The sequence below is a fragment of the Cheilinus undulatus genome, linkage group 10 (genome assembly GCF_018320785.1).
Source record: "Cheilinus undulatus linkage group 10, ASM1832078v1, whole genome shotgun sequence".
Lineage (NCBI taxonomy): Eukaryota > Metazoa > Chordata > Actinopteri > Labriformes > Labridae > Cheilinus > Cheilinus undulatus.
In genome coordinates, this window is record NC_054874.1 from 16,858,521 (window position 1) to 16,879,902 (window position 21,382).

General features: G+C 37.1%; 1 protein-coding gene, 1 long non-coding RNA gene and 1 other non-coding gene across 4 annotated transcripts; all 3 read right to left on the bottom strand.

Annotated features, from left to right (window-relative positions):
* Positions 1-1,317: 1,317 nt before the first annotated feature.
* On the bottom strand, positions 1,318-4,691 carry LOC121516510. Its single transcript, XR_005992484.1, has 5 exons — positions 4,560-4,691; positions 3,272-3,363; positions 2,661-2,725; positions 2,427-2,490; positions 1,318-1,504 (listed from the first exon to the last, which is right to left on the bottom strand). It is a non-coding gene; the product is annotated as an uncharacterized LOC121516510 (long non-coding RNA).
* Positions 3,027-3,229, bottom strand: LOC121516878. Its single transcript, XR_005992520.1, has one exon. It is a non-coding gene; the product is annotated as a small nucleolar RNA SNORA74 (small nucleolar RNA).
* A 706-nt stretch (positions 4,692-5,397) lies between the features above and the next one.
* Positions 5,398-11,020, bottom strand: c10h4orf47 (chromosome 10 C4orf47 homolog). 2 transcript variants are annotated; one of them, XM_041797950.1, is made up of 7 exons: positions 10,921-11,020; positions 10,601-10,820; positions 9,589-9,726; positions 8,340-8,415; positions 8,034-8,219; positions 6,261-6,424; positions 5,398-5,690 (listed from the first exon to the last, which is right to left on the bottom strand). In XM_041797950.1, exons 1-7 carry the CDS (start codon positions 10,964-10,966, stop codon positions 5,633-5,635), a joined length of 888 nt encoding a protein of 295 aa, XP_041653884.1. In that variant the 5' UTR covers positions 10,967-11,020; the 3' UTR covers positions 5,398-5,632. The 2 variants fall into 2 exon arrangements, with proteins under 2 accessions (XP_041653884.1, XP_041653885.1); XM_041797951.1 differs by lacking the exon at positions 9,589-9,726.
* Positions 11,021-21,382: the final 10,362 nt, after the last annotated feature.

A 21,382-nucleotide genomic window follows, 5' to 3' on the forward strand; every position in this document is an offset into this window, starting at 1 on the left:
AAAGCGAACAGAAAAGCAACAAATAACAACAGGCCTAACAGATTATTAGGTAGAATAATATTGATGACCTTCAATCTGAGGTCTGATGAGCTAGAAATTTCTTTCCTCCTTTCTTAATTACGATAGGAAAATCTAAATACTATCATTCAAAATACTATTCTATATGGGAAAATATCACATCTCCCATCCATGTTGTTGGTGTCCAGGTCCTACTCTTCAGTGTCAAAGTCTTTGGATGGCCACCCCATGATATCATGCATTCCTAATCACCGCCACCAGTGTCTGAACTCCATGGGGGGGTTACACCTTTCTAATTTTTTAATATTGTATAAATAACTTTTCACTATATTGACAACTGATTAAAATGCATTTACATGACTGCAGTCATTAAATATTTTTACAGTTGATTCTCAGGGCCACTGTAATGAAGGCCTACAGTGGTCACAGAGGAAGGAATGACAAGTTTGTTGGCTCAAGTTTCTGTTTACTCTCTGGAAATGACAGCAGTAACATGATGCAGGGTGCTGACTTTCGGGAAACAAAGAAAAAAAAAGTCTTCATCAAAAAAAAAAAAACAACTAAAATGATTCCAGCAGAGCTGTTGTCTTGACTAACTCCCATCATTGTTTTAAAGCAGCAGTTTTGTCACCCCTGATGTTTTGTCCTAAATGTGGCTGTCACAAGAAAAATGGAGCAAAAAGTGTTTAGTAATAAGAAGTGTCATTTCTGCTTTTCCTCCAAGTTCAAAAGAAGTGCAATGCTGACCTCGAGAGATACTGAAGCTGAAGTCCAAAGTAGCAGAATGAATAAATAAGAAGATGAATTCCTTTATCATACATGTCTATTCTGGGGTTAACAAAAACTAGCTTGATTTTCTTCTCATTCTCTTAAAAGGTTAAATGTAACATCAGCCGCAAAGCTTCTCACACTGGATTCAAAATAATGTTTTAGACTGTTTTAAGTTAGTGGAACTTCCCTCTGACACTGTATAAAGCATTCCAATGTTGCTCAAGCTAGAAAAGGGTTTTTTCAAAATTGACTGGCTCTATACACGCACAAAGCACACTGGAGTAGTTTCATTATTACAATCTCAGATAGGGTGTTACATTAACTTCGTCTGTGTGCTCCACTGTAAACATTGCTCCTTTCTGCTGGTAGAGGGCATGTCTATTTTTTATCAAGCACATCATTGACACTATAGTTGGTACACATTCACACTTGTGGTAATGATAGTCGCACACATAAGAGAGAAAGCATACATAGGTCAGACAGGATTCTGAAATTGTTTGTGAATAATCACCATAATAGACACTGAGGTTCTGAATGATCCAAGTTTTATTAAACATGTAAGAAGGCGTCAAAGTGGGCAACACTTAAATAGCTTTACAGCTTATGTGCATCACCAAACTCCAAGTGATGCAGAGATCTACGAACACGGGCATGTCAGTGTCACATCCAGCGAGGACGTCCCATCAAGACCAGCCGGCACGTTTCTACCAACACACTGTAAAAAAAGAAAAAAAAAATCAAAAAGCTCATACTTGGAATTGTTCATGAGTGCATTTGCATGGACTTTAGTATCCTGTTAAGAGCCTGATCCTGCTTTTGCTCCTGTGAGATCATGGTATTTACATGCACACAAAACTGGTTATTGATATCCTCCATTACATGTTAGATACTAGTATCCTGTTTTTAGTGTGTGATGTTTTATTTTCACAGCACAAGTTTAAAACCTAAGAAAATGAGACCCTGGACAGTATTCTGGGCTTAGTACTTAAAAAGCAACCCTGAAGTGCAGATGTGATGCATCTACTTCATTTCACAGGGGGAGAAGAGATCAAGAGGGAAAATTCAAAGAGATCCCCCCCCCCCCCCTTCTGACTGGTGTCTTCCCGTCAATGCAACCAGGTAGGCGAAGAGATGCGAAGACAGTTGTGACTATCATCTATACTTTTAATTACGATGAGCAAACTCATTCCAAAAGGCCTTGTCTTATCACCACTATCTTTGGCTGATAGATCACATGGTTGAGGCTGTGACTGCACAGATAGTCAGCAGTTGTCAGAACCTGAGTCAAGACTTTAATAGTCATTTCCTTTTAAAGAGCTTCAGGTAGCAAAATCAGGTTCTCCAAAATCAGGATAAGAGCTAATCATGGTTTCTGAATGCAAAACAGGTTTCTTACATATCCTGAAAACATAAAGTCCATACAAGTCAATGTAAATGCACTCAGTGTCTGAATAAGAGCAGCATGTTTCAGGTCTTCAGTCAGGTTCTGGTAAATTGTTTTTACATGAACCTGTGCCAAAGTCCTGACCTTTTTCTCCCAATGCAAAGATTCCACAGCAGAGAAGAGGTGGTCTCTGCCACGGCAGTACACGATTGGGTTTAATTCATTACATGACACTTCACTGTGGATCACATACCTGGGCCAGTTTGTGCTCCTCTTGGCGTTTACTGCCCCCTGCAGGCCAGTAGCTCTATCTGCTCCTGCAGAGAAATGAGCAAGTCAGCAGAGGAGCAACAGGTCGAGTCAGCCTCACTGACAGACGGAGGCTTTGCTCAGAGTTCAATGTTCACCATGGTGTTTGTCAGCATGATGTTTTATATTTTCAGTCATCACAGCAAAAAAAGACTTTATAAAGACTGACAAAACTCACCATCAGTCAGCAAGCAGACGGACATTCAGGTCAGCATTGAGCAGCTCATCACAGTCTCTCTCTGCCTTAAACAAACATGATGCATCTTTATTACTCATTTCAGTGTAATACTAAAACTTTAAAAGGTTAACTATCAAAACATGTCAACACCACGCAAAGAAAAAACTTTTCAAATAAAAATTTGCTTTAATATTTTGATTGCATTTCCACACTGAGGGTTGATCGGTTGATTTTTATTAATTGGGTAAAATCCTGTCATTTTACTGTACCATTGTCTATGAAAACTTAACTTCTGTTGTACAGATTCTTAAAAATTTGAATATTGAATTAATCAGAATATCATTAAGTTAAGCCTTCAGATGTCTGAATGTGCGGCCCTATACTAGGCCCATCCTGCTGTTGGATCAGGACAGGCCACTCTCAGTGGGCCGAGCTCTGCAGCCGGTCAGAAGCAGCAGACTCTAAAACAGAACCTGCACAGCTCAGAGCAGGCACAGAGACTTCTTCTACCAGCACTGTAACACTGAGCCGGGCACAAACAACGCCTGGTCAGCTGACTTAGAGCTGGAGGGGCAACTACCGAAAATCCATTCAGGTTTTGTTTTATTTACCTCGAGTCCAACATGCAGGACATCAGGTTTGTAGCTCTATCCCATAACTGCAGCTTGGCTCCAAAACTTCATCAGCACGGAGGGAAGACTTTCTGAAATAGACACAGATGACACATTAGAGCAAACAAAAGAACACACATGGGCGCTTACTGTGCAAGCTTTCAACAGACAGGTGACAGAGGCAGGGAAATTTATCAAGTTTGGGCTATAACTGGATATTTTAATCATATCAAAATAGTTATGCTGACTAAAAACTACATGGCAGGCTCAATGCTCAGAAAAAGATTGTTTTAAGTGTACAGTAATGCTGCTAATGTATACATTTGCTTCAATGCCAAATTGTTGCTTCCATAGAACTGCAGGAGTTAATTTGTAACATGTGACTCATTCCTCTTCCATGTACCCATCTTATAAAAAAGGGCCAGGTATTGCTTTGTTTAAAAAAAAAAAAAAACTTTTTAAACGCTTTAAGATGCTGATATAATTATTGCATCTTTATGACTCCACAAAGATACTTCTTTCTCTCTCCACAGCAGATAAAAAAAATTACTATATTTCAATCATAACCAGATGTTTTGATGAAAAATTGGGCCATTTGGACTAGAGAGAACAAAATTTGTGACCAGAGATTAAGAAGTTTCTCTCAAAATAAAAGCACACCAGCAACCCACTGAAAATGTCTTTGCAGCCCACCTACGGGCCTAGACCCACCAGTTGAGAACCAAAGATTTGGGCAGTGTGCATTAGTTTGCATACTTATCTAAATATATATCAGTTATGAAATTCTTTAGCCAAAATATTCTCTGAAGAGCAGAGCCCTTTAAGAGTTAAAGCAATGTTCATTAGTATTTTTTAGATGATGATTACAATATTGCGAGCCTTCTTATAAAAAAAAGAAACTCATGTTCGCCCCCCACCCCCGTTCTTTTTAAACCTTGTCCACATGTCTTCACATTAATCTGATGCGCCTTAAATCTGAAAAGCTAACCATGTATCATTTAGCAGAGCCACGTGTTTCATTTTTCAAGCTAATGTAGCTTCTTACTTGAAATTCTAACATCTAGATTGGCTAAAAAGAAATTATGTTACTTGACGCAACAATGGTTATATATAAATATCGGTAAATATAAGAAAAATAACCATGTCTGCGTCAGAAACTATAACTACTTTTGCTACAAAAACTCTGCTTCGTACTAGGAATTACGTTATAACGTGTTTTTACTTCACCTCTTTATATAATCAACAGTCGTACCATGATAATACAAGTTAAAAAAATAAAAAGACTCACAATATTTAAGTTAAAGTCGAAGAAACTTCCAGGGAGCATGGTTCAGACTGAAAGGCAGAACGGAAGTCACGTATACATTTATAAAGCGCTGAATGCCGCTGTGCATTGTGGGAAAGAAAAGGCTTCCTCAACAGTGTATTCCGCCACCTACTGGTATGGAGTGTTTCAGAATATCCAATTCCGCCTTTGGCATTAACAAGAAGATATATTCTCTCATTTAGTTTTCTTTACCTGGGATCATGAAATCCTATAACACCTATTTTTCAGAGTTCTTTTCAATTATTTATCCTTTTTATTTTTTTTATTTCTATTTTGCCCAACCTTCATTTTTCTTTCCTGAGATCTGAAATAAGCTGTCTATTTTCTGCCTCATGGTGTTTTCCATAATTATGAATTTGGAAAGAAAGTCAAATTGTGCTACTTTATATCAATTCTGAGACATGATAAAAACAATATGGATATGAAGTCAAAATTATTAATTGCAGATCATGAATTTGATATGAAATATCGTTGTGGGAGACAAGGGCAAACATATGAGATTTTATAACATATTTCATAAAAAGTCCTAATTATAGGAAAGGAAGTCCATTTTTTTTTTTTTCAGATAACTGCAGACACAAAGTTTTATTCATTAATTGGGTAGAAAAAAAATCATACATCAGCTTTTGTCAACCACCATTTTTTGTTTCTGATTGGACAGTTTTTTCCTAAATATATAGTATTTTTTATTAGGGATTCACAGTTTTAAAACAGTAGCATCCATGTGGACAAATTAATCCCAGGATATCTTTATTATCTCAGTCTTTTTAAAAAGTAAACACAGCAGCAAGCATAGACACAAAGTTAAACTAATCATTTATTTGTCTCTTACATAAAGTGTCACTGGAATATTTTACATGATGGAAAGAAAAAGAATACAATTTGATGCTTTATCAGTAAGACCAATAACATAATAAAGACATAGAGAGGACAGATGCTTTCTACACTGTTTCCAAAGCTCTGCCCCCCTGAGGTTTGGAATAAACGTTAATACTATGAAGGAAGGTAACACTTGTGTAGCTTCATGGATCAAGTTATCGGAGGGTCATCACGGTTGGAACAGCTGTAGTGTAGTTTGATGAGTGCACACTCCTGAAATAAAAACACACACAAAAATGTTCAAATACAAAAGTACTTCTCTAGTGCTTCAATCATGTAGACATGGTTAAGGTTGGGTTTATTAATACACATTAAAAATGATGTCAGGGTTACATAAATATCATTTTTGGGTCAAGATGATGTCATTCAGGGTAACTCCTCAGTGTGGTTACATGAGATACACAGTTGCAAGTGGTAATTTGTGTGACTCAGACTTTTAAATAGCTAACAGCAGTGAAGTTTCAAAATTCATATGTTCAAAAAACACCACTTTTAGCAGCAATTTGAGGGTATTTGTGAGACATTTATTAAATCATAACTGAATTTTGTAATATAAGGGAGAATTGATAAATGACACAAAATTATGATTAATTATGGTTCTATATGCAAATCCATTGTTATGAAACTTACCTCGAATCAATAAATTCACTCATAATTTCACTTGCCAATTTTCAATGACCAAGGTTTTCATCACTTTTGCTTTTACTGATAAATTTTCGTCCGTTCTACTTGGTAGTTGTGATGACTGAACCCCTGATGGCTACAGTGTGACTGGGCTCAAACCTGTTAACATTGACACTGATGATACTCTTCACAGGTGCAGTCTTAGGGCCAGGTGCAGGATGGAAAACTGGCCCCTGATTGGTGGGTTTTGAGCGGCGAATGACATATGGATCAGCAGAATGAGTGGGATAAGAGTCAAATGTCCCCGCCTTCATTCCTCCAGCCTGAAATAAAATATGTTTTCTTTAACATGAAGAAAAACTGATAAATGTCCAGTGAACTGCTTTATAAAACAACAGGCCACTGTGGGCCACATGTATGATCATCAAGAGTAGAAGAGCTATAGCTGAACAGTCCTGTGATAGTATTATATTAATTACCTATTGTATTTGATTATTGGCCAGTATCTTATTATTGTTGAGCTGCAAGGCCGCAAGGCTATGTTTGATGCCTCATGCAAAACTTTTGTCAAATTCATAAAACTTTAAGTGTCCCTGTTTGGGACACATCATGACAGAATTTACTGGTTTTAGCCCTTCGAACTAAACATCCCCCATTTCACTTCAGAAATCTGGTCACCTTAGCTCAGGACTAATTGAAATACTATCAAAGACGGAACCAGGAAATGATTTAATACTAAGAATTCTTATAACAGCCAAATTAAAAAAAATTTCAGCCAACATTGCCTTTAGCTGGAAAAAAACTCTTACTAGTTAAAGCTAAGAATAGTTTAGCTTGTCACTGTTACACAAAATCAAAAAGCTCATTATCATGAGCATTAAACCCTTTATTATTAAACATTACCTTTAACTTGGAGTCTATAGTCCACAGTATCAAGCACAGATACCGTGCTTAATACTGCAAACCAAACCCAATCACACCAGGGACCGGAGTCTGAACTTAAGTCCAACTTGAGAGTCTAACAGGGTCAACATTTAATCATAAACTGTCAACCTCATTTTCACCAGTAATGAATCATGGGGGAAAACAACTTCGCACCAATGATAGATGATTTTGAGATTAAAAAAAAATGAAAATTGTCATTTTAAAGGATGAAAATCTGAGATAAAAAGTCAAACTTATTAGTTCAAAAAGTCAAAACATGACATCAAAAGTCAAAATGTTTTAAAAAGGCAACTATGTGAGAAAGAAATTAAAAACCATGAGTTTAAAGGGTCAAAATAAGAGATAAAATTTGAAATAATTAGTTTCAAAAGGTCGAAATATGTGATAAAATCTAAAATTCTGAATCGAAAGGGTCAAACTATGAAATAAAAATATATAATCATAAGTTTAAGCCACAATTTTGAGATGCAAAATTAACAAGGGTTAATGTGAATTTTAAATCATCAAGGTTAAGTTTACATGTAGATTCTGGAGGAAATCTTCAGACCTCATACTGGTGGGCCAATTATAATAAAAATATGATATGATTTTGAGGGCCAGGTAAAACTGTACCATGAGTTCCTGGCTTGAGTTTGACACCCCTGCTGTAAACAGTGATATAAGACTATGCTACTGTTATACAACAGATAGCATATAGTCTGTTTCTTGCACACAATGATAGCAATTTGAAGTTTATGTTCACAGCATCAAACATTCATATAAGCTTGGATTTGGATAAATGCAACATCAGCTGTTGCAACACCGACTAACAGCATTTATTTAAAATTGTGTCTGGATAAAGTAGGACTGATTTACAGCTTGCTTATATGGAAATAATATTTTTTTTCTGTATAGAAGTATAATTTCTAACCATCAGGAACCCAACAGCCCAATGTTCTTGCAGCAAAGATGTGTCCAACAGCCACAGAGTGAATATTAAAACATCACCTTTTTGCAGGGGGAGGGGGGCTTGAAGGGAATTGGAGAGACTTTCTTTGCCGGTGGGGGAGGCTTGTGGGCTGGTGGTAGGGGCTTGTCACTGCGGTATGGGTTGTGTTGGAAATAATCTTTCGGGTGAAGGTTGATCCTAAATGGACCGTCTCTTAACTTGGAGCGATGGATGGCTGCCTCCCTCTGCATCACACACACACATTTTCAGTTTTAAACCTGATGTGAATTTTCAGTGTCTGTGTTTAGTTGATCATTTTTATATTTTCAGTATAGATAAGTTATAATGAATAGTTAAAATAACACCTTTAGTGCTTCTTTGTCTCTGCCGTAGGGGTCAGAGGCATACAGCTCCATTTTAGACAGCGTCACATTGGGGTAGCTGCAAGAGATGATAGGGTGTTATCATAATTATGCATAAATTAATACAGATTATTTAGCTCTGAAAAGTACCTGATGAAAGCTGAGGACAGTGCCTATAGACATATTCAGCCCTTTGGCTTTTTAACACTTAGTGATTTAATAAATCAGCCATGTTTGATACAATTTAGCTCTTTTAACAAAATAATTACAAAAAACCCTCTTTAATATCAGAGTGAAAACAGATATCTATAAAGTAACATCAATGAAATAAAAATATGTAAGGTTAAATAAGTGACTGCATGAATTTTCATCTCTTTGAAAGTGACTGACCTCATTCAACAGAGGGCCGGCCAATTGATGTCAGTCACTGGTTAATCTGCATTCCTAGCTACCATTACATCATGAAGACAAAAGAACACTCCAAGCAACTCAGAGAAAAGGTTCTTGAAAAGTATCACTCATAACACCACAAAATCAGCATCCCCTCTGTGGAGCACCACTGTGGCAGCATCATGCTGTGGGGATGCTTCTCGGCAGCTGGCCCTGGAAGATTTATTAAGGTAGAGGGTAAAATGAATGCCGCAAATTATAAGAAAATCCTGGAGAACAATATTCATCAGTATGCAAGAGAACTACGGCTTGAGATAAGATTTATTTTCCAGCAAGATAATGATCTGAAGCATACAGCAAAAGCACAGAAATGGTTTCAAGACAACAAGGTGAGGTGGAGTGGCCGAGTCAAAGCCCAGACTTTAATCCAACAGAGAATTTGTGGCTGAACTTGAAAAGAGCTTTTCACAGTTGATCCCCATGCAACCTGACTGAGCTTGTGCAGTTTTGCAAAGAAGAATGGAGTAAAACTGCAGTGCCCAGATGTGCACGCTTGATTGAGACTGTCTTACACAGACTCAGTGTTGTGATTGCTGCCAAAGGTGAATCTACTAAATACTGACTTGAAGGGAGGGATGTTTATGCAGTCACTTATTTTATATAACATATTTTATTTGATTGACATTACCTTGTAGAAAAGTTTTCACTTATACTGATATTTATACAAATTTTATATATTGACCATGCTTGATTTATAAAATCAGTTAAAGGGCAAAATTCCCAAGGGGTTGAATACTTTTTATCGACACTGTATGTATGTTTTTTTTTTTTTTTACCATTAAAAATAGTTCTTGCCATAAACCTGTAACCGCTGCCTTTTTTAGCGGGAGAGGTGAGGATATTACGTCCGGGTGAAGGATGGGCTTTTCGAGGGACTTTCAGCGGACTCATGGCTTCAACTGGTCCTGATAGAGCCCCATAGTAACTACCTGAACCACAGCTGCAGACATGAAAATTAGTTATAAAATAGGAGAGGATGCAACAAAAAACACGGTTTGATTTTATTATAGCATAAAAAAGAACAGGGATGACAGAAAGAAATTTCACAGTAAACTGATTCACTAATTAAAAGTTTAAAAATCTGTTTTTTGAAAAGGCATCGTCCATATTTAAGTCCTAATATTTCAATTTATCCTATATAAAACTAATCTGAAGTATGTTTCTGTACAGCTCCACCCTCTGGACTAATGTAGGATTTTTTTTTAAACACTCAGAGCCAGATTCATGATCAATAAAGCACAAACAATTATTGCCCAAAATATTGCTCCCTTTATAGCTCTAATAATATTCAGAAAACATCTAAGTAGTGGTTTTCTGTGCAGTTTGCTCTTGTTTTGTGTCTGAATGTGGAGAGAAGCTGTGTGGTCATTTAATCTACATGGAGCTGAGCTCTAATGCTGATGGAGCTGAAGAAGGGGACTAGCTGGGAGTGAAGGGAAATGTTTATAGGTTTGGATGACAAAGCTTCAGCAGCACACTTGGGTTGCATTTAACCCTTTAACCCTGCATGAGCTTTGTGAGCTATATGGTGTCTATTTGACTCGTTTGCACAGGTTAAACAGGTGCAAGTTTTTACAGTCCGTTGTGAATCTGGCTCTCAGTTTGGAAATTTTGCTTTCGAAGAAGATTAAAACAGGGTTTGAGGCACATTTGATCTGGCATATTTACTCATAAAAAATAAATCAAAACTGTAACAGCCTGTGTCTCTGCTCTGAAGCATTCTACTGGAGCACTCTCAAAATCTTTTTTGCCTTAAAGTAATGCAAGCTTTATAGTGTCAAAGCCTTTTAACATTTGTGTATCTGTGTGCTCACGGTTTCTTGATGCTGCTGGAAGGCAGGAAGGCCTTTCCCAGGTTTTTCTTTGCCTGCTGGATGCGGTTCTGTCGGGCTAGTTTCAGCGGGTCGCTCAAAGCCTCACGCTCAAATATCCGATTGAAAGACTTCTCGAAGAAGCCGCTCTGCAGAGCACATCGTTGTTTTGCAAAGCCCGCCTGCATCTGTCGGCCATGATGGGCGGAATCATTGAATGGACCTGGATTTAAAAGACGACATTTTAATGCACTCTGCAAGATGATTCATTCTGATCTGTCAGCATATAAAGTATTATTAACGGGTTAATGTTTAGTTATCACCATTAGAAAGTCTTCTTAAAACAAAAACTGGCCTAATAGTCCTCATTTCTCTCTAATCTTATCTACACATGTCCATGTTGATAAGTTAAAGAACACAGCAGAGCAGCTGTTCATTTTGTGGTGGTGAATTAGTGCCCCTAGTGGTACTATGGAGTTCTACAGAGAGATTTTTAGAATATTTTTGCCTTTAAAAGAGCAGACAGCTGAAGAGAGACAGGAGATGTTGGGAGGAGAGAGATGAGGACATGAGACAAACAGGTACAGGTCTGAGGTCAGATTCAAACACATGGCACTGTGATAAGGATTATAGCCTCTTTACATGGGTTGCACACTTGAACCTAGGGGTGTCAAACTCAAGGCCTGGGGGCCAAATCCGGCCCGTGGAACAGTTAAATCCTGCAAGATATTATCATATTTCTGTTACAACTGGCCAATCAGTATGAGCTCTGCAGATTTCCTCAAGTATAAAAACGTAAACTTATCCCTGATGATCTAAGATATCCTTGTTAAGTCATAAAATCTAAAAGGTAAGGAGTAAAAATAATTACATAAGAGGTCAGGAATGTGGGAAAAGAAAAGAACTTGTGTTCTAATTTCATATTTTTAATTTTACATCTCACAATAAGGACTCAAACTTAGGATTTTGACTTTTTATTTCATACTTTGAGCATTTCAACTCATAATTTTGACTTCTTATATAATATTCTGAGCTTTAAGATTCATCATTCTAATTTTTAATTCATATTTTGACCTTTTAGACCAGTTATTTCATATTTTATCTCATATTTTCAACTGCAAATTTTGACTTCATAATCCCATAGTTTGACCTTTTAGACTCACAATTTAAAATTTGGCATCATATTTTGACTTTTAATTTCATGATCACAAATTTTATTTCATATTTTGACCTTTTAAACTCATGATTTTGACTTTCTTTCTTAAATATTTTCCTTAAAAAAATATATTTTTTTCAATTTCAATTTCATGTTTTGATCTTTTTGAACTAATACATTTACTTTTCTCAGCTTGTGTTGTGAGCCCTTAAACTTATCTTTTTAACTTTTTAAATGTCAAAAATCATTTCTTATCAGTGCTTTTTTTTTCAAATTTTATTACTGGTGAAATGAGGTTGACAGTTTATGGTTACAAAGGTGACCCTGTTAGGCCCTCAGGTTAGACCTGAATCCAGAATTCGGCCCCTGCTGTGATTGAGTCTGACACCTCTGCTCTAACCACTGAGCCAACCAGCAACCGCAGATAATAAAAAAACTTGTATAATAAATGTAAATATAAACTGCCTTTATTTGTCATGACTGAACAACAAATAATGACCACGACTGCGACCAAAAAGATCTAGATGGCAGATCAAGTCTGTAACATGTTAGTTATTGTTGTTTGGTTGTTTTTAGTTTCAACCTTTTATAATGAAGTAATCGTACCGTGGCTGCAGATCGTACATTTCTGACGGCCTCTCTCACAGACTGCTAGCTTTAGCAATGCGATCTTTACCAAATGTAGCTATAGATAACTTGGCTACATGCTTCATCATGTAACTATGTTATCTACATTGCTTATGCAGTTAACAGGGCTACATAAGCTACACTTGCTGTGTCAAGCTTTTTTCCTGTAAGCAGACTGTTTACTCGGCTTTGTTTAATGTTTTGTAATCAGGTTTTGTAGGTCAGGTTTTTTTTTTTTTTTTAACTTTGGTATCCTAACCGTAACCTTAACCCTTACTCTGATGTTAAATGTAATTTAATCTGATTTAATGTCCAAAGTTTTAGCGTGTATTTCTATTCTAACATGAATGGCATTTCAGATGAAGACTCCTCTCGATCTTTTTACTTACGGTTTGTTTGAGGAGTGTATTTTTCTCCTACACTGATGTAGCTCATCTCTTTAAACACACCCAGACGCTCCATGTCAGATTTCACCCCACCTGAAACCATCTTTACACGCTGACCACACACACATGCACACACACAGAAATACCACATAAATACTTAGAAAAGGCATAGGATGCTGTTTAAAATCATGGTTTGTGTCTTTAATACCAGATTAGTTTTATAAATGAAAAGCAGAATTACATGTTGGACAAGCTTAAAGATATTTTCTAATGTATATGTAATTTATACAGTTAAAGAAGTGAACTGTCATTTATTAATATTAATGAAGTCTTATGAAAGATGAACTTGTAAGACTGGGTTAACATGAGCAAATAAACTGACGATTCAGTATTATTATCCTGGATCAGAGTACAGAGGATCATACACTTGACAGTAAAGAGGACACGCTAAAAGACATTTTGAATACATAAGAAGACATGCTAACATATAGACAGACATTATAAACACATATAAAGACATTATCACAAACATATAAACAGATATTTTAAACTCTAAAACAGACAAAGTACCTGTGGTGGATGTGTTGTAAAGGGACGTCCTAATGTGAAGTCAGTCTGTGTGTACAGGTCGGTTGCCTTGGAGATGGGAGTGTAAACAGAATGTCAGGATGAAAAGGATACTTCCTGGATTGGACGTAGGATAAAGTTGCCTTCAAAATAAAAGCACAGGGATAACATTTTGAGAATTAAAAGCTCCATGATACACCAACATTTAATTTGCATTTTTTTTTATTTTCCTGTAACTAATCAGACAACATCTAACCAACAACAAGAAAGAAAACAAATAAAACAGCTCTCCATCCTGAACAGATCTAAGCACCCTGTGCACATACAGAGGAGTATTTTTGATGGCAGACTGCAGTCACAATCTTGCTCCTCTGATAGACACGGAAACTATGTAGTTCCTCGTTTGGCTTTACTAAGTGTAACACCTCGCTGTTACTGCAGGGGGCAGCACAGGGATCCACTCCATTCCTGGATTAAAGTATTTCACTCTCACAGCTGTGTCAAGAAACAGCTTATTGTTTAGGACACTGTAATGTGAGATCAATGGTTATTACGTTAGAATACAGGCTGCTAAAGACTATGTTGGAGTTGAATTGCCTCCATACAATCAACTGCTGCATTAATATACAGCTACATGACACAGATCACAGCAAGTGTGGTCCATCAAGTCATGATAAAACTGGACCCCATTCAGCCTGAAAGCTGACGTTACTGCCACCCTCTGCTGCTGTCAAAAACCACATTAAATGATCACTTGTATCCAGATCCTCCTTAAATCTGTTAAACTGCAGACACTGAAAGTCTGACCCTGAACCAAAATGGTTAAAGTCCTTTAACCTCAGAGACACTTAAAATATTTTCAGTGACATGATCTGATTTGGCAGCTGATCACTTTGTTGTTTGCAGCTTGTGTTTATTCACCACACTGACTAACATGCCTCTGCAAAGCTTCATTATCCACTAAAAATGCTTGAGAGAGTGTGAGTTGTGTTTGCTTCATCACAAGGTGGCAGTCCAGCCTTGGAAGACAGAAAAGAAAACCGCTCTACTGTTAAAAACCCTAAATGCTCTTGGCTGGGGTATACAGACATAATAATGATGTAAATGGAGAAGAGATGAAGCGATAGCGGTCAAATAGCGTCAGAAAAGAGGAAATATTGAGATACAATCAGACACAGGAGGAAACAGGTTTACAAAAGAGAGTGGTAGAAATATAAACACAAAAAGACACATGAATGGATCCAAAGAGGAGAGATAAAGAGAGACTGTGGCAGAGAACGGGCTGAGTCTGTTGGTCAGATGTCCTTGGAGACCGGAGGAGGGCAGCTCCACAGCAGCTGGGTCACCCCCCCCCCCCCCCCCCCACACACACACACACAGATTAAGATATATTCTACAGAAAAAATAAACATGGATGACTCTTGACCTTGAGTTGAATCTTCAAATATCTGTTAATATTAAGCGATCATCTTGTCCTTTTACTTAAACATGACTATCAGAAAATGGACCTGGATATTTTTCTATTTTAATTTCTTATCAATAAAAAATTCCATGAAGTTGATTTGTGAATAAACCATTAATTGTTGTGATAATCACAGTCCAGTTTTACTGTTTGTAAGCAAATGGAAACACTTTATTTACCTTCTTTATTTCTTTTTATTTTAGTACAAAAAGGATTTTAAACACAACAGTGTTGGTCGTTCTGCTTAAACTTTATTTACCTTCACATATTAAAACAAAATTAAAACAAAAAGTAATCTAGACTAGGAAGGTAATCTTACAAGCTTTTGTACAAAAAAGACTCTGCTAGCATCAATAGCCTAAAACTGGAGTGGGTGATTTATTACATCATTAATACTCAATGGACGACTCTTAATCCACCTGTGGCTCTTCTGTGATGACGTGTAGCTCTTTTAAGTCTTACTTGGAAATATAATCCCCCTATAAAGCCTTAAAAAAGGGAAATTTTGACCTCATAAATGATCACCTGCAAGTTACCTCAATTAATTTGTTTCTCGTACAGTAGGCTTTAAATATAAAATCTAATCATCAACCCCTTTTTTAAATGTCTTTATATTGCCATCATATCTGAGCAAGAGACAATATGTACGATAGCATTCACTGATTCTTGAGAAAAGGGACAAAATGTCTTCCAAGTTTCACTTTTTTTTAACTTCAGTAATTTGGAAAAGTGGACATTTTAAATGTTTTTAAAAGCAAACTCAAGACCCATGTTTGAAGTCTGGCTTTTGAGTAAAATTTAGTTTATCATTTATAGTTTTAGGTTTTATCTCACAATATTTTAATTTTGGGATTGCCTTTTAGTAGTTTATCCTCTTATTTAGCTTAATTTAGCAAGTTCTCTTTTAGTGTTTTATACTTATTTTATACAGTTTTATTGAGCTATATTTTGTTTTTATTCTTATTTTAGTATCTTCTCATTCTGTTTTTTTTCATTTACCGTCACTTTGTTTTAAGATTCTAGCCTAACCTCCGGTGTTTTCTCATTCTGAATTTTAAGATAGCATTTCCTCGGTATGCACGTTCCTGTTTGTAAGGAATCCATTATTTATGGCATAGTTACCAGTGTTATATATGGACTACAGACTGGGGAAGAGGGTGGGGGAATAGGGTGGGATGGGGGCTAGTGGGTGAGGGATGGGGGGTTAACTCATGTATTTTTCGTTCAATTTTCTGTTGTGTATAAAGCACTTTGTGCCACATTTCAGTGTATGAAAAGTGCTATACAAATAAAGATGGATGGATTGATTTTTGTAACTTGAGGTTTGAACTGAAAGTTAGGTGGTTTCTTTTTATTCAACATTTTCAAAGATAACTTTTTTGCCTGTCATAAAGCAGGTTTTTGTCAACTCCATTTAACATACTTTTTTTTAACTTTTCTATTATTAATTCAAGATAAATGTGAAGTTTTCAGTTATCTCATACTAGTATTCAGTGATGAAAATAAGTAAAAAAAAAAAAAAAAAGAGAAATTTAAAAAAAAAATCTTTCACCCATGTTGTAGATTTTGTCACTGAATTTCATGTTTTTCTATTTTTTTTTAAAATTAACTATATTTAACAGTTTTAAATGAGTTATTATTGCACATATATTAGCTGGTATTTAAACAAATAAGCAGACTGAAATAAATAGAGAATAATGCTTTAAAAAAAAAAAAAAAGAACAAAACCGTCATCTAACAGGGTTGACATTGGGGATAAAAATGAATGGCTTAAACTAGCTTTCTAACCTAAATAATTATCTTACATGACTTAAGATAAAGGTTGAAAATGAAAAGTGATTCCAAGCTTTCACAAGCTTTAACTTTTTGAGCATTCTTACTCATTAATACATACATAGCGTGAGCAGATACTAAGCTGCAACCTCTGGTCCTGAAAAATGAAGCCAATGTGGAAGTGCAAAAAATTGCAATACCACGTGTGTCCACTTGAGACTGGCTGTAGGAACACCGGAAGTCCCATCTGGACACCTGTTAAACAGCCGGTTTTTACATTAGAAATAAACTGGTTTACAACCTGGTTCAAAACACCAAACGTGTCTCATTAGCTAGTGAAACTCACTTCACGCTGATTGGCGCGTCTAATTTTGATTGACAGATAGCTCGACAGGCAGAGGCTACCTTTCTGTCAACCAGAATGCTAGCTAGCTAGCTGACAGGAAGTCAAGCTTGGTGGGCGGGCTGTTAGGTTGATCTAAAGCTCATGAGACCACGATTTCAATATGGAAGCCTCCGCCAATTGGCTTTAAGAGCTGTTTGAGTCCACCTATTGTAAGCAGACGGCTGACGGCACACAGGGTTTGTCCAAATCTTTCTACAGTCTGAACACAGTTTTTGCAAGAGACCAGCTAACAAAGAAACATATTGCTAAAGCAGGTGGCTTGGCACTCTGTGGAAATATTCTCATGGGGGAAAGTAAAGATGGGAAATTTTATCAGGACCCTAAAATCAAACAATCCAGATGATGATGACAGTGCTCTTCACTGCAACAAAATTTTCTTAAAATTAATCCAGAGCTGGAAAATTTTTCCAACAGTGTACAACAAAAACTTGCTTCTAGGTGAGATTATTTGTATAATTCTTGTTCTTAAATATCTTTGCATTATTTAAAACCACATTTAACTGACAAGCCCCGACAAACATCCAACCTCAAGTAAAATTTGTTTGCACCACTGGCACATTTTTACTCATTACAAGCAACTCAAGCCTTTATATCTTGAATAAGATGTTAAAGTGAACTTGTCTGGAGAATGCAGCTTAAAATAAATCCAGGTAGACATTTTTTATGCCTCTGTGCTGGTACCAGTATGATTTCAGGTTGTCCATCCATCAATCCAGCCATCTAGATGTCCATCTGGGCTAGTCTTATCAAGGCAATACCTTGAGAACCTTAAAGCGATATTCTTCAGACATAGTACAAATACCTGCCATGACTAAAGGATAAACTTATAAGAATTTGGAGGTTATAGGTCAAAGGTCATGGAACTTTATGTTCATTCCTTACAAACCCAAATCTCAAGAATTATTTGAAATATTTTCTTCAAACTTTGCATAAATGTCAATTCTGACTCAAGGATGAACTGAATGCATTTTGGAGGTATAGGTCAAGACCCTTTTTCTTCACCAACAACTGAACTTTTCTTGCCCAGCAATGGTACACCTCATGAACGTGTAAAGCTGCCAGGCAGTAATTATAGTTGATCAGAACTAAACAATACAGTCATTTAGATTCTGCACTCAAGGAGTTTAAAAAGGAGGATTTTTTTGTGTGACGGAGAGCATTACTATGATGAAGTCCAAACTAGATTTGATAGCAGAAGATTGTGTTGCTTTTGTTCCTGAACATACCTGTGAAAGAGGATTATTCACTGTATTACAAATTTGCAATATAAGATAGTGACATCTTTGCCACCAGCCACAGAGAAGCAAAAAACAGTGTTTGCTGCATAAATGTCAAACTGCATCAAGGGAGTCATAAATCACAGGAAGTGGACTTTTGATGAGTGCTGGTTTTTATTTGATGAGTCAAAATGTGACGCTATTCTCATTTGAAGCTTTCTCTGTGTCACAGCCAGTGGCTGCTCCTCGAGGTCAGAGATGGCTGATTTTTTTTTTTTAATTCATAACCAGCACAGTGATCAGACTGTCACAGTGCACTCAGAGGGATGAGAAACATAAGTGGAAAAACACGCTACAAAGCTGAGTCATTCAGAGTGGGTATTCAGTATGAACACAAAGTCCACTTAATGACTGAAACCAGTGAGTTACTCACAGTAGAATCCATAATTTAAATCCCATAAATACATTAAGCAGCCTTCTCATTTACTTCATTTTCTCCTCTCTGCCTCTAAGCTTTGTTGACATGTGGCACAATGCAGCAAATCCATTTCATCACCAATCCAAGAGGAAAATCACTGAAGAATCTGCTGCGACTTGATTGTCCAATCTGTTGCTATTTAAACAGAGGTCTATGTTGCAAAGTCTCGGAAATAGCTGATTAAGGTTCAGACACAATCAGAAGCAGCAGTGTTCAAAATAAAAAAACAATACATTTTAGATGGCTTGAAAATGACATCACAACAAGGCACAAGTGTTCAAATGTAACTAGAGATGCACCAATATTAATATTTAATATCACGATAATCATGTCTTAAATTTGACAGTATTGTTGGAGTTAACAACATTGATATGTATTTGACACCACTTGCTTTAAACAGCATATTACTCATTATTTTCTATATTTGATAGGACATAGAAGTACCAAAGTTACCGAAGAAAACCAGACAAGTCATAATTTCAATCCCAAACTCCTGAGTCAGTGCCACTGTTGGTACTTTTCTCTTGTTTGGTGGAAAAATGACTATCTGTTTTAAAAGAAGGAAAAGATGAGTAGAGTTTTAGTTCAAAAGGTCATGATTCCATCTGTTATTTCTATTTAATGCTGCAAATAAAGCAAACACATTTCTCATACTCAAAACTGGATTTATGCATTTTTCACATCAAAAACTGTTTTTTCTTTTATGTAACATGAACACATCATGACATTTTATACACATTCCGCTACATTTGCGTAGGTTGACTCTAAACTTTTATTCTTTTGATTTCAATGTGGATTTCAACATTGGATAAGAATTTTTAACTAATGAAAGTAAATCTGTTTGGAGCACTTTTTCTGGACTTTTTGAGCCAAAGAGGAGCAGAAAGCCCTGAGAGCAAACTACTCCATCAGTAAAAATTTGTTTGATGTTTTTTCATAAAGCCATTCGAGGGTAACCTTGTAAAGCAGATGAAGTCGCCTGTTTCAAATCCATCTTGCAAAACTCCATTCGGAACAGCTTTGGCCCTGTAAGAAAGTGACAGGACCAATCAGAGGTAAGAGGCACTACTCTCAGGTGCGGTGGAGTCGTGACATAAGAAGCAGCGACAAGAAACCTGTGTAATTATGGTGGAAGACATTAGTGTGGATGCTACTATAGTGTCAGTTTTATCAAAACTTGGCGACATTTCTTCATTAAAAGAAGAACAAAGAACAGCATAGAGTTCTGTCACGTAGTGACATGTCCACAGTCTCCGTGTTTCTCATTATGCAGTTCTCTATGGAGTTTACTCCTTGATAGTGGCGCACACCTATGACGTCAGGAGGTTTTCCAGATGGATGTGTGAAACACATAACTTGTTTGTTTTTTAGCATCACTGTCTTGTTTATTGTTATGCAATTTCTTGCTGTATTCCCTCCGGTTGGTTAGACAACGCAGCAGTCACATGGTGAGATAGCCACCCTAAGACACTGTCAGGATTTGATCCCAGGCTGTCTTTGATCGTAAGACCATGACAAAGGACGTCTGTTAACCTGTCTCGTTGGACAACCGTTTCAGAGCCACCACCAAAGATACTGCCATGATTGGTCATCTTTCGTCTGGGACAGCCCAGAATCGCACAATTTACAGTTTATACCAGGCTTAAGGCCTTCTCGTCTGTCTCTCTGCTCTGACCTTTGTCAGACATTTCTAGTGAGGTGCAGGTGAGGAAGAGGAGATACAGGAATGTCTCCTCCTCTCTGATGTGTTTTATATCCGCGGTCAGCCTGTGGATGTTTTTCCCCATTCTCCTCAGTAAACAACAGCAGCATGCTGTCTGTACATTATTTACTGTGATATTGAATCGGTAACTGTGGGGATATTTTTATCACGGTATCACTATTACCGGTATCTGTTTCATCTCTAAATGTTATTTAGCAGGTGTCTGTCTCCTGGCAAAGGTCTTTCACATGAACAGATTTATTTATGAAGAAGGGAGAGAAAAAGGGCATATGTGTGTTCAGCTTCATGCAGGTATAACTGTTGCTCTTTAGCTAGCCAGTGGCTATCAGTCCAGTGTTTCCAGTTTGACTGGCATGAGGAGAGGAAGTCCCTCCCCAAGTTAGTATGGCTAGCACAGAGGGACATCCTTGCATGGGTTATGAAGTCTCTATGCCCCTGAAGGATAGGCATGAGAGATGTTTGCTATGTTTGGGACATCAGCATGCCTTATTATCAAGAGAGAGCCCTCAATTGTGCATGTATTGTGTTATCATGCCTGCATGTACCAGGAGGGTCATTGCCGATTTTTTGCTCCGAAACAGGCTGGTTCCCTCACTTCTGTACTGCCAACAGAGAAAAAGAGCAGGGTAGCTGAGACCACGTTATGGAAAAGGGAGTGTCGAGGATCCTTTGCCCTCCAATACTTTGAAATCTGCAGGGCCTCAGCACACTTTTAGTGCCCAACATGTCTAGATTTGAGGTGAATTTGGCTGCCTGCCCTGCAATAGTACAGGTACCCTTCTCACCTGATTTTAAAGATTTGGTGTGTCAGCGGTTTAATACGTCAGCAGTTTAATGTGCCAGCAGTGGCACACAGATAATTTGGACTATATAGAAGGCTTTCTGTCATGTATGACAGGTGGCTTGTGGGGCCCATTTGGGAATACGCAGTTGCTCCAGACTGCTGTTAGCTAATTTCCAGTTTCCTCAGGGGTGTGCATAGCCTTACAC

Excerpts from the sequence above, each read along its gene's own strand:
- c10h4orf47 (XM_041797950.1), bottom strand. The coding sequence starts at position 10,966 with ATGAGGACTATTAGGCCAGTTTTTGTTTTAAGAAGACTTTCTAATG. Across the intron at positions 9,727-10,600 it reads TCCAGCAGCATCAAGAAACC|CTGTGGTTCAGGTAGTTACT; the intron begins GTGAGCACACAG and ends TCATGTCTGCAG. Across the intron at positions 8,220-8,339 it reads GAGACAAAGAAGCACTAAAG|AGGGAGGCAGCCATCCATCG; the intron begins GTGTTATTTTAA and ends TGTGTGATGCAG.